At 43.7% G+C, this 12,919-nt stretch overlaps 1 protein-coding gene across 1 annotated transcript in view; it reads left to right on the forward strand.

The window, feature by feature from the left end:
• LOC5517882 (dynein axonemal heavy chain 7) overlaps positions 1-12,919 on the forward strand; it is a 43,053-nt gene that overhangs the window by 13,641 nt on the left and 16,493 nt on the right. Inside the window, 33 exon segments of the mRNA XM_048721080.1 lie at positions 22-150; positions 358-456; positions 784-918; positions 1,022-1,135; positions 1,461-1,610; positions 1,750-1,839; positions 1,952-2,044; positions 2,136-2,315; positions 2,502-2,633; positions 2,844-2,939; positions 3,127-3,252; positions 3,389-3,448; positions 3,584-3,721; positions 4,033-4,185; positions 4,301-4,398; positions 4,549-4,746; positions 4,953-5,100; positions 5,224-5,292; positions 5,443-5,759; positions 6,113-6,254; positions 6,614-6,846; positions 7,115-7,295; positions 8,121-8,350; positions 8,695-8,761; positions 9,123-9,245; positions 9,311-9,451; positions 9,578-9,695; positions 9,767-9,852; positions 10,190-10,332; positions 11,366-11,438; positions 11,619-11,726; positions 12,295-12,365; positions 12,494-12,608. Coding sequence (XP_048577037.1) covers positions 22-150; positions 358-456; positions 784-918; positions 1,022-1,135; positions 1,461-1,610; positions 1,750-1,839; positions 1,952-2,044; positions 2,136-2,315; positions 2,502-2,633; positions 2,844-2,939; positions 3,127-3,252; positions 3,389-3,448; positions 3,584-3,721; positions 4,033-4,185; positions 4,301-4,398; positions 4,549-4,746; positions 4,953-5,100; positions 5,224-5,292; positions 5,443-5,759; positions 6,113-6,254; positions 6,614-6,846; positions 7,115-7,295; positions 8,121-8,350; positions 8,695-8,761; positions 9,123-9,245; positions 9,311-9,451; positions 9,578-9,695; positions 9,767-9,852; positions 10,190-10,332; positions 11,366-11,438; positions 11,619-11,726; positions 12,295-12,365; positions 12,494-12,608 — 4,356 coding nt within the window.

Genomic DNA, 12,919 nt, shown 5'->3' on the forward strand with positions numbered 1-12,919 from the left:
AAGCTCAAATCGTGTATCCAGGCTCGCTCGTTGGCTGTGAAGATTGTGACAACATACACGTTGTGCTCGGAGCAGCTGTCGTCCCAGCATCATTATGATTACGGCATGCGTGCCGTCAAGTCCGTGCTGACCGCAGCAGGTAACCTTAAGGTGAGTGAGACACTGACTTCTATTTCACCGGCGCCATGACTAATATTTTATATTTTTTGCTGATTTTTAGCCAGGTGGTGCATTTCAGCTTTTTTTGAGGCTGACATTGAAACACAGGTTCAAGTTGATTATATAAACCAGTCAAACCAGTCTTGTAGCTTTCGCTTTCATGCGCATCCTTTTCTGAGTCTAACTTTGCATATGCAGTTGAAGTACCCGGATGAGAACGAAGATATCCTTATGCTGCGCTCCATCAATGACGTCAACTTGCCGAAATTCCTTGCTCACGATCTGCCCTTGTTTGCCGTAAGTGTTCTAGGCATTTTTGTATGATGGGCGGGAATGAGTTATAAACGGCAGGTAACGCTAGCAGTTTTCATCAGTGTGATGACGGTAATTGATAATAGACGTCAAGGTAATGCTAACAGGTATCATCAATGTGATAGAACAGGCATATTTACCTGGACTGATGCGAAACTTCACCTTAGTCAAGAGTTCCGTCCTGTTTTCCGTTTAGCTTCTTCGTCTTTGACGAGGACTAGTTTTGACAGTTGTAGTTCTAAAACGCTATACGGCGTTAGCATGGTTTATTATCAGACCTTTACATCTTTGCGTTCTTGTTATTACCTACAGGGTATCACGTCTGATCTGTTCCCGGGCGTACAACTGCCCAAACCCGACTACACAGTGCTAACAGCAGCAGCTGCTGAGGTGTGCAAGTCGATGAATCTGCAGATGGTCGATGAGTTCCTTACAAAGATTTTGCAGGTACTACATGCTTAAATCCTTGTTTGCATCAATCCTTCGACACCTACCACATGGATAAACTGCGACTCTGTCTAACGGCTGTGATCATGTGTTCCATTTGCAGATTTATGAGATGATGATCGTGCGTCATGGCTTCATGATTGTTGGTGAGCCTTTTGGCGGTAAAACGTGTGCCTACCGGGTGTTGGCCAAGGCACTCAGCGATGTAGCCGAAAAGGTAAAGTCAACAACTAACTACTGTATGCTAAATGATGTCGAGATAATGTTGGAGAAACTTTCCGAGCACGCACACACGCAACCATGTTTTATTGTGTTGCCACTTGAGGAAACATTGTTGTTCTGTTTCCGAACTATGTCAGAAACATGTACTTTCTCCACACGGTGTGCTAGTTCTTGGTTTGTTGTTATATTTTCCACTGCTTATTATTGTTACTGTAGAAAATATACCTTTGTTTTATTGATGAAGCTGTCATAAAGCACGCCTCCCAATTTCAGTGCTTCCCGCAGCTGTTCAATCATTGATAAGAAAAAAATTCTTTTAGGGCTTGATGGAAGAGAACAAAGTGCAGATCGTTGTGATCAACCCCAAGTCAATTACGATGGGACAGCTGTATGGGCAGTTTGACCCTGTTTCCCACGAGTGGTCTGATGGAGTATTGGCAGTCAACTACAGGGCATTTGCATCATCCACGGTGAGTATCTAACATCAATTAGAGCGTCAACATTAATGTAGCAAACGTAGCACATTCACCATACACTACATTTTTTTTTCAGAACATTTGTACGAATAAGTACTAACAATTTGTGGTTCATTTTATTCTTTGCATATAGACTCCTGATCGTAAGTGGTTGATATTTGACGGGCCAGTGGACGCTGTCTGGATTGAGAACATGAACACTGTACTTGATGACAACAAAAAGGTAAAAACACTATACTCCTAAAGGCTGACTGAACTGTGCTGAGTTATTCACTACTTCTCAAAAGTTAAATCATAGTGGCCTATTAACAACGAAGAATTGCTTCTTTTTTCAGCTTTGCTTGAACAGCGGTGAGATCATTCAGTTGGCTTCTACCACCAACCTGATCTTTGAGCCCATGGATCTGGAAGTCGCTTCTCCTGCAACAGTAATTAAACCCCTGATTTCTTGTGTCCTCTCGTTGCAGTAGCAAAGCTGGCCGTCTTTAGAGGTGAGCACTAACCTTATTCTCACTTCAGGTCAGTCGCTGTGGAATGATCTACATGGAGCCCCACATGCTTGGATGGAAACCCCTACTCACCTCCTGGCTTCACACCTTGCCCAAGACACTGAACGAAGAGAACAAAGAACTGATCAAGGACTTGTTCGACCGCATGGAAGAAGCACTCCTGCAGTTTATACGCAAAGGCGGCTTCAAGGTATTACATCTCCCCGCACAGAACTCGAACTTCTGCTGTTGCTTAGTTTACTTAGCATTGTCTCAAACAAGTACATAGTTAGAATTGATTTCAGCTAAGTGGCTACTTTTATTTGTTGTGCTAATTGCTTTAATACTTTTTTCTTGATGATATTATCTGAGAAAGATGACTTTTGTGATATTGTAGGAGCTGTCCCCTACCAACGACACAAACCTGGTCAACTCCCACATGAATATGATGGATACTTTAATGGATGAGTTCCACGACGAGCAGAGGTTCAAGGAGCTCAACGAGAGAGAAGTTGCTGCCTGGCTTGAGGTAAGACTACCCTCCCTCCCGCCTACTTCCCCTCCCTCCCGCCTACTTCCTACCTCTAAAGGGATGCTGTTGACCGATTTGTTTCCCTGTTCAGATTTTGGGTGTGAAGGTGTGTTTACATCAGAGTTATTACTTGGGAAAAATTTGATGTAATCAATAAAATATGTGAACGGCAGGGTAAATTATTTTTATTTTTGCTTTTTATCACAGTGTATCTACTTGTTCTCATGTGTATGGTCGCTTGGGGCGACGCTCGATGGAGAAGGACGTAAATCATTCGACAAACTTCTCAGGGAAATTGTCGAAGTAAGTACTTGGTAGTGTTATAACCCATCAATATCATGTTCCTATTTATTATAGCCGTGATATACGCCGTTGTTGTTAATTGTTTGTCATATTACTTATCGCCACTATCATCGTCACTGTCACAATATTAATATCACCATCATCATCATATCATCATCATCCGCTGACAATCTGTGTCTCTTGATAGGGTCCACTGTCCCTTGAGTCCAAAAGCAAGTACCACATCCTTGAGATTGTGGATCCGCCACCGCGACCGTTCCTCTGCCCCTTCCCCAGCAAAGCTACAGTCTATGATTACAGGTTTATCAAGGAGGTTAGTATTCATCTGCCATGGATATTCAGGCTCGGGGAAACCGGGGGATGTTACTTGTGTAACTTGTGTTCTAAGAGCTAGGAGGAAGATAGACCAGTGCTTTGTTAAAACTAACCCGTGTGTGTTTGATATTCAGGGCATGGGAAAGTGGGAGCTGTGGACAGAAGAAATCAAGGATGCGCCTCCAATCCCCAAGGTTAATCAACTATGACAATACATGTCATCATTTTTAAAAGAACAAAAAAATAAAAATCCTATCAAAGTTCCATTTTTGATTTAAAATGAACTTCTGTTATATTAACTAATAATACTAATGTTATTGTTTTAACAGGACATGGCATTCAATGAGATCATTATCCCTACTGTGGACACGGTGCGTTACACGTACCTGATGGAGCAGCTTGTCACGCACGGAAAGCCATCTCTGTTTGTTGGACCAACAGGCACCGGGAAGTCTGTCTACATTACGGTAAGTCACCCAAGTAAGCCGTTCCGTTCAGACAGGTGGCCTGTATTACAGTAAGACAAGCAAAGAAAAGCACTTCCTGTTAGCATTTTTAGAACCTACAGGCAGAGGTAACGATTTCTCTGACTAACGTAAAATTGTCACACGTCGTGCCAAGATCGCCACACCCCTTATCTTCCGCTAATGGAGAGGTTAAAACAAATCCTGATAGCGGCTGCGACAATGTTTGCTAATTCGGAGCTTAAGACACAAGCCCTTGCAAGCCTTGGAGCTTTGATGATCCCCATTCTCATTCGCGACTACTTCCGTCTCAGAACTTCCTGCTGAAGAAATTAGAAGAGACATACAAGCCTTTGCTCATCAACTTCTCGGCGCAAACAACAGCCAAGCAGACTCAGGATATTATCATGTCTAAGCTGGACAAGCGAAGAAAAGGCGTCTACGGGCCGCCGTTAGGAAAGAAGACGGTATGCTTTCTGATGTGGTATGATAGTGTATGTCAGATAAAGCTTTTGATGCCTATCCTGTATGTGTGAGCCAGTAAGCATACTCTCTAGTGACCTGTATTTTCTCATCCGTTAGGTTGTCTTTGTGGATGATCTTAACATGCCAGCACGTGAAGTGTACGGTGCACAGCCCCCCATAGAGCTGCTGAGACAGTGGCTCGACCATTGGCAGTGGTAAGTCATTGCGTCCTTACTTCATCTCCAGATTCCATCAGCATTGTTTACCTCGGCCTGTTGTCCCAGGATGTTTGACCACCCTGCTAACGCTTCACCTTGTGGCTTAGCATCTACCCTGCTAACGCTAACCCCGTGGTTGCCTTGTAGGTACGACTTGAAGGACACTTCTCCCATTCACCTTGTGGATATTCAGATTCTCGCAGCTATGGGCCCCCCTGGTGGTGGGCGTAATCCTATCACTCCTCGCTTCTTACGGCACTTCAACACCATCAGCATCACCAAGTTTGACGATGGTACCATGGTGAAGATTTTCAGCCGGATCATGAACTGGCACCTCACCACAAAGTAAGTCTTGTAACTCCTGGCGTTTGGTATTTGACGACATGTTTCGTGGCAAACTTGATACACCTGGAAGCATAAATGATTCGGTCCAATTACCTGTTACACTGTTCACTGTAGAAATATTTCCAGTGACCAGCAGAAGACTCGGTGCAATGACTCGTTAGACGGTTATCAGTAATAATGTGGTGCTAACATAGTGCTTCTTGTAGGGGCTTCTCGAAGGATTTTGGTCCCATCGGCGACATGCTGGTGAACGGAACTCTTGAGATATACAGGAATGCTATCGTAAACTTGTTGCCCACTCCAGCCAAGTCACACTATCTTTTCAACCTAAGAGACTTTGCCAGGGTTATCCAGGTCAGTGAACCCGCACCATGCCACTCTGGCGTCCATTGCGACAAGGATGTTTACTTTTATCTTTATTGCAAGCTTTCTTATCAGTTACAAGCTTCATAACCTTGTAAATGTTGTTGTTTTCAGGGCACTCTCCTGTCTGCGCCTGACAGGATTACCGAACACGACATGCTCAAGCGCTTGTGGTCGCATGAGGTATGTGATAACCTGCTCCTCATTCCTTTCAATTTCTGCTCTCATCATCCAATCTCATCTCATCACGTGAACCTAACTCGAAGCATAACCTTAGTTATTGATAAGGCATGCAGTACTCATGTCGTTAATCCTTTTTCGCTTTCCCTTTAGGTGTTCCGGGTGTTTTACGATCGTCTTGTGGATGACGGTGACCGAGATTGGTTGTACAACAACTTAAGAGAAGTCTGTAAATCGCATCTAAATGTAGAGTTCGACACACTCTTCCAGCGACTCGACTTCGATGGAGATGGCAAGGTTAAGGAGGATGACCTTCGCAGTTTGGTGTTCTGTGATTTCACGGACGCTAAGGCGGACCCCAAACCATACGTGGAAGTGGAGGATCTGGACAAACTGAGAGGAGTGGTGGAGAACTACTTGGATGAGTTTAACAATATGAGCAAAAAGCCCATGACTTTAGTACTCTTCCGGTAAGGACAGTAAAACTATTGGAAAAGCCCTCAACGACCCTTGTAAGCCGTTTCGTAGGACGTTATGATCCCCTTGTAACGAGAAGAGGCTTTCAAGCCGGAAATTTTGTCGGGAAATTTTGCAACGATTCTCATTTTCTTCAATTTCTAAGCAAAGCAAAATAGCGCGCGCTCGTGCGCAATGCAATTTAGAGGAATAACCTTAAACGATAAATGAACTTTTTCAAAGTCGAATTCTTTTACTCCACAGAATGATGTTTGTTTGAATTTTTGTTCTCGTGATACTCATGCGCTGTTTTGTTGCTGTTGATGTAAGTTGATTATGTTTGTTGACGTTTGATGTTACGTGCCAGGTTCGCTATCGAGCACGTGTCCCGTATCTCGCGAGTTATCAAGCAGCCCCGCGGGCATTGTCTGCTTGTCGGGGTGGGAGGCAGTGGAAGGCAGAGTCTCACAAGGCTTGCCGCTCATATGGCAGACTTCGATCTCTTCCAGGTATATTCAACAAGTGCAGTGCATAAGCTATAAACTTGAAGCACCTAATGTATTGGCACAAAAGGTATCGCGAAACCTCAACTTACCTAAATCATTTAGCAAAAGATCTCTTGTCCCAATAACGATGTATCTCTTCCAGGTACACTCAATAACTGCAATATATCTGCTATAGACTCAATGTTTTGGCACAGAAGGTATCGCTTAACCTCAAATCACGTCAGTCTTTTAGAAAAAGATCTCTCCTTGTCCGAGTTGTCCGATTGATGATATATAGTGGTGTGTATGGAGTGGGAGAGAGTTTGTTCACTATCATTTTTACAATTATTTTTCCTAATAAAGCCGTTGCCGTCTATTTGTAGGTTGAAATAGGAAAAGGTTACACGTCAACCGAGTGGCGAGAAGACATCAAGGCAATTCTCCGTAAGACCGCGGAAGGCGAGACCAACGGGGTATTCCTGTTCACAGACACGCAGATCAAAGAGGAGTCCTTCCTGGAGGACATCAACAACTTACTGAACGCTGGTGAAGTGCCTAACTTGTTCCCTTTGGACGAGAAGCAGGAGATCTGCGAGAAGATGAGGCAGTTTGACAGGTGAAGTAACGCTCATCTCCTGGTATTCTTCAAAACGTTTTGTATGATATGAGACTGTACCCTACCTTACCTTCCATGTTTCGCCTTAAAGATCCAAATAACATATTAGACAATTGGTACTTATTGATGCCTATGGGCATTTTCTTTTTTTTAACGGATTTTTACTTCATCTTCAAGAAAGGCTTTTTTAAAAGATCTTTAAATGCGCTTATTAAAAGTTCTATAAACGCACTTAACTCTTTTACGATTCCCATTATTACATCTACAGGCAGCGTGATAAATCCAAGCAGACTGACGGAAGTCCTGTAGCGCTGTTTAACTATTTCATTGAACGAGTCAGAGACCAGCTGCACATTGTCTTAGCCATGAGCCCCATCGGCGACGCATTCAGAAACAGACTGCGCAAATTCCCATCACTCGTCAACTGCTGCACCATAGATTGGTTCCAGGTGAGCGCTCACGTACTCCCAAAGAGAGTATCTATCTCTCCTGAAAATGAAACTCTAGCAACGCAGACCGTATCTATCGCTCCTGAAAATCAAACGTTCGTGACGCAGAGCGTATCTACCGCTCCTTAAAATAAAACATGTGCGACGCAGATTGTATTTGTCGCTCCTGAAAATAAAACGTTTGTGACGCAGATTGTATCTATCGCTCCTTAAAATGAAACGTTTGTGACGCAGATTGTATCTATCTCTCCTGAAAATGAAACGTTTGTGACGCAGATTTTATCTATCGCTCCTGAAAATGAAACGTTTGTGACGCAGATTGTATCTATCGCTCCTTAAAATAAAACATGTGCGACGCAGATTGTATTTGTCGCTCCTGAAAATAAAACGTTTGTGACGCAGATTGTATCTATCGCTCCTTAAAATGAAACGTTTGTGACGCAGATTGTATCTATCTCTCCTGAAAATGAAACGTTTGCGACGCAAACGTTTTCTTAAGGTCACGTGTAATCTGTCCGTAGCAATGAATACGCTTATTAAAACATATCCAAAGATATGTTTTAGTTACCATGAATTGGTTACTGTCTCGGTCAGGTGCTTTACTTTGATATGATATGTCTTAAGGCTGGTTCACACTGAATGCAAGCGCAAGAGAACTGCTCGATTTTCTGCGCCGATTCTCACTTGTGTCGTGCTTGCACTTGCGTCTTAGTGAGAACCAACATTTAGAAGCCTTGCAGAACGTTTGTCCCGCAGTCTTAGCCAACTGCATGATCATTCGTTGCATGACATGTCTTTGTAACCATGGATGCGTTTGTCACGCAGTCTTGGCCAGCAGACGCGTTACAGGTGGTGGCCCAGCGGTTCCTGGAAGAGTGCGAGATCGAGGCAGATGTGAAGGAGGGATGTGTGGAGATGTGCAAATCCTTCCACACCAGCACACGTGACCTGTCTTTACGATACCAAAGCGAGTTGAAGCGTCATAACTACGTCACACCCACATCGTACCTGGAGCTTATCAGTACATTCAAGGCGTTACTCAACAAGAAACAACAGTAAGTGGCTCAGTTACCCCACACTCGAATTTCGCCAACCTTACCAAAATCACCGACCTATAGGGCGCATTTTTTTTCCTATCATTCTGGAATGGAAATGATTGGTAGAGAATGTTCAGAATGGCTTCCGAGTTATTCTGCAACAGGTAGCAGAATCCCATCCCGGAATGGGAGCGCGGGATAAACGAACGCGCGCTTTTTCTATTCTAATTATTCTCATTTAAGAGTCAAGAGTAAACAAACGCGCCCATTGATAAGCCCCTAGCCCCGGGTTAAGATTCGCTAATCGTAGGTTAGCCAACCTACGTTGGTGACAATAGTGACGCGTTTGTTGTTTTGTGTAGGGAGGTGGTTAAAGCTAAACGACGATACGAAGTTGGTCTGGAAAAGCTGAACTCCGCACAGTCTCAGGTATATACACATTTATTCACATGGGATGTTCATACATACATATACTGGTATATTTACAAATATTTATGACAGCAATTTCTAACGCTGTTCACGTCATTATTAACTTGTGCGTGAGTTTACGGACGCGCGCGTATGTTTACTAACGCCTGTATATATGTTTACTGTTACTGAAGCGTGCATATGTTTACCGACGCGTGCACTTCTAAGCAAGCATGTGCGTGTCATTACGAACGTGTGCTTGTCATAACTAACGCGCGCGTGTGTTTAGTGACGCGTGCGTGTGTTTACGGACGCTTGCACTTTTTGGCATGGTTTGCTAGCGTGTGCGTGTCATTTCTTACGCGTGTGTGTCACGATATAGGTGGCGTCCATGCAAGAGGAGCTTGAAGCTCTGCAGCCTCAGCTGATTCAAGCAGGGAAAGAGGTGGACGACATCATGGTCATCATCGAGAGAGACTCCATTGAGGTCGCCAAGACCGAAAAGGTATTAAAATGCCTCGACATTTACATTTTGCTTTCTGGGCTCCTCTCAACTTCGTTATTGTTTAGATTGTCAAAGCTGACGAGGCGGTCGCCAATGAGCAGGCGATGGCAGCTAAAGCGATTAAAGACGAGTGTGACAAGGACCTTGGTGAAGCTATCCCCATTTTGGAGAGTGCCTTGGCGGCGCTCAACACTCTTACACCTGCCGTAAGTATCTAATTGGATATGAAATGTTGTATTATATTGTAATTATCCGTATGTTTTTCGCGGTGTCGTTATGACATAATTTGCCTCTTTTATTATATTGAAATTACCTGTTTCTCTTTCTACCAGGACATCACGGTGGTGAAGACCATGAAGAGCCCCCCAGCAGGCGTCAAACTTGTGATGGAGGCCATCTGTATCTTGAAGGGTGTCAAGCCAGACAGGATTCCTGATCCATCTGGATCTGGTAAGCCAATTTATCCATCAGTTTTCTGAAATAAATTCTTTTATATTGACATCATGTCGTGTTCCTTGCAGGCAAGAAAATTGAAGACTTTTGGGCCCCATCGAAGCGTATTCTTGGCGACATGAAGTTCTTGCAAGGTCTTCAGACTTACGACAAAGTACGTACTCTTGTTCTGCCTTAAAATAATAATGCCACAAAATGGCCGCCCTCCTACACATTACATACGCACGATCCCGTCATTGTTACCTTAGTCTGTTTGCAGGCGTTTACCCGGTGTTTTTTTTTCTCGCTATGTTTACCCGGTGTTTTTGCTATGCGCCGAGTCGTGGCCGCCATCTTGTTTTGTTCTGGCCGCGCGAAAGCCAAAAACAAGATGGCGACCACGACTTAACGCGTAGCGAAAAAAACACCGGGTAAACGCCTGCAAGCAGGCTATTGTTACCTTGTTTTATCCTATAATATTTATGACCTCTGCTATGTGTTGCTGCTTTCAGGACAATATCCCCGCACCAGCCATAAAGCAGATCCGTCAAAAATACACTTCCAACCCCGAGTTCGACCCTGATAAGATCAAGGTGGCCTCCACTGCAGCGGAGGGTCTGTGCCGATGGGTCATTGCTATGGACTCTTACGAGAAGTATGATCACCTAACAACCACTTTGTCTCCATTTTTGGCGTGCTGTGATCAACTAACAATCACTTTGTCTCCATTTTTGGCGTGCTGTGATCAACTAACAATCACTTTGTCTCCTTTTTTGGCGTGCTGTGATCAACTAACAACCACTTTGTCTCCTTTTTTGGCATGGTGTGATCAACTAACAACCACTTTGTCTCTATTTTTGGCGTGCTGTGATCAACTAACAATCACTTTGTCTCCTTTTTTGGCGTGCTGTGATCAACTAACAATCACTTTGTCACCTTTTTGGCGTGCTGTGATCAACTAACAACCACTTTGTCTCCTTTTTTGGCGTGCTGTGATCAACTAACAATCACTTTGTCTCCTTTTTTGGCATGGTGTGATCAACTAACAATCACTTTGTCTCCTTTTTTGGCATGGTGTGATCAACTAACAATCACTTTGTCTCCTTTTTTGGCGTGCTGTGATCAACTAACAATCACTTTGTCTCCTTTTTTGGCATGGTGTGATCAACTGACAATCACTTTGTCTCCTTTTTTGGCATGGTGTGATCAACTGACAATCATTTTGTTTCATTGTTCGCTATCACTAAAAGTACCATCACCTGACATTCTTCGTCCTCTTTGGCTGGCGTATTCGTATTTGACTTGTTTACCTCTTTTCTATAGAGTGGCGATTGTTGTGTTTCTTACATCCTTGTTTGGCGTATTCGTATTTAACTTGTTTACCTCTTTTCTAAAGAGTGGCGATTGTTGTGTTTCTTACATCCTTGTTTGGCGTATTCGTATTTAACTTGTTTACCTCTTTTCTAAAGAGTGGCGATTGTTGTGTTTCTTACATCCTTGTTTGGCGTATTCGTATTTAACTTGTTTACCTCTTTTCTAAAGAGTGGCGATTGTTGTGTTTCTTACATCCTTGTTTGGCGTATTTTTATTTGACTTGTATACCTTTTTTTTAAAGAGTGGCGATTGTTGTGTTTCTTACATCCTTGTTTGGCGTTTGTGTATTTGACTTGTATACCTCTTTTCTAAAGAGTGGCGAGGGTCGTGGCTCCAAAGAAGATCGCCCTTAAGGCAGCCGAGGAGGAGCTTGCTGTTGCTATGGAGGTAAATTATTATTGACATAGGTTGCTGTTGATATAGACGTTAAGTCTAATTGACATAGCCCTCTCTTGCTATGCAGGTAAAGTAGCCCCGTTGCTAGGGAGGCTAAGTATAATTGACATGATATGCCTATGTAGTAAATCCATTGATTTGCTGCTAATGTCAGTATTATGCGATTTCCAGGGTTTGAATAAGAAGCGCGCAGCCTTGAAGGAGGTACAGGACAAGCTAGCGAGATTACAGGAGAAGTACGAAGCAAACGTAAAGAAGAAGAGTGACTTGGAGAAGCAGGTAAGAGCAGGTCTTGTGCGCTTACTCCTCAAGTGGACCGTCTTGTTCAATACGCGAGGTTGCTAGTCGCGCTCACAGCTCGACTGGACCGTCTTGTTGAATACGCGAGGTTACTTGTCGTGCATACACCTCAAGTGGACCGTCTTGTTGAATACGCGAGGTTACTTGTCGTGCATACACCTCAAGTGGACCGTCTTGTTGAATACGCGAGGATACTTGTCGCGCATACACCTCAAGTGGACCGTCTTGTTCATTATGCGAGGTTACTTGTCGTGCATACACCTCAAGTGGACCGTCTTGTTGAATACGGGAGGGTACTTGTTGCGCTTATAGCTCAAGTGGACCGTCTTGTTGAATACGTGAGGTACTTGTTGCGCTTATAGCTCAAGTGAGCCGTCTTGTTCAATACGTGAGGTACTTGTTGCGCTTATAGCTCAAGTGGACCGTCTTGTTGAATACGGGAGGGTACTTGTTGCGCTTATAGCTCAAGTGAGCCGTCTTGTTCAATACGTGAGGTACTTATTGCGCTTATAGCTTATTCTTATTGAATACATACTTTCCTTTGTAGGTGGATCTCTGTTCTAAGAAGCTGGACCGTGCTGAGAAGCTCATCGGTGGTCTCGGAGGAGAAAAAACTCGGTAAGTTGCGTCGCCCGTGGTCCCAGTGCACGATTGAGATCTCCTTGCCGTCTTTATTAATTTAATTCATGCTGTGGTTTTTGACGCATGTGGTTGCCTATTTATTTATATATTTCTATATATTTTAGGTGGACCGAGGTGGCTAATGCGCTTGGCATCAGATATACCAACTTGATAGGAGATGTACTTGTGTCATCTGGTGTCGTCGCGTATCTCGGCGCATTTACCGCGGCATTTAGACAGGTACAGCAATATCACCATCCTTTTCGCCACATCATCACCGTCTTTTCCATCTTTTTTTTTTTGCTTCTCACCAAGAGAGCACAAGATAAGAGAGGGACACTTTGGTATTACCAGCGCGCCATGTCGATTCCGAATCCGGCTATTTTTAGTAACCACCACCCCACCACTGCGCGTGAGGATTTGCTTCTTTTATTTTCTCCTACTCCCCCGCGGGTTGCGTGTTGTTGTTTTGCCAACTCGAAAGGAACGAAAAGAGATCATGTAAAATAACTCGGAAGAAGAAAACAAGTCTAACTTAAGTTACCAAGATT

Source organism: Nematostella vectensis, chromosome 2 (assembly GCF_932526225.1).
Source record: "Nematostella vectensis chromosome 2, jaNemVect1.1, whole genome shotgun sequence".
Lineage (NCBI taxonomy): Eukaryota > Metazoa > Cnidaria > Anthozoa > Actiniaria > Edwardsiidae > Nematostella > Nematostella vectensis.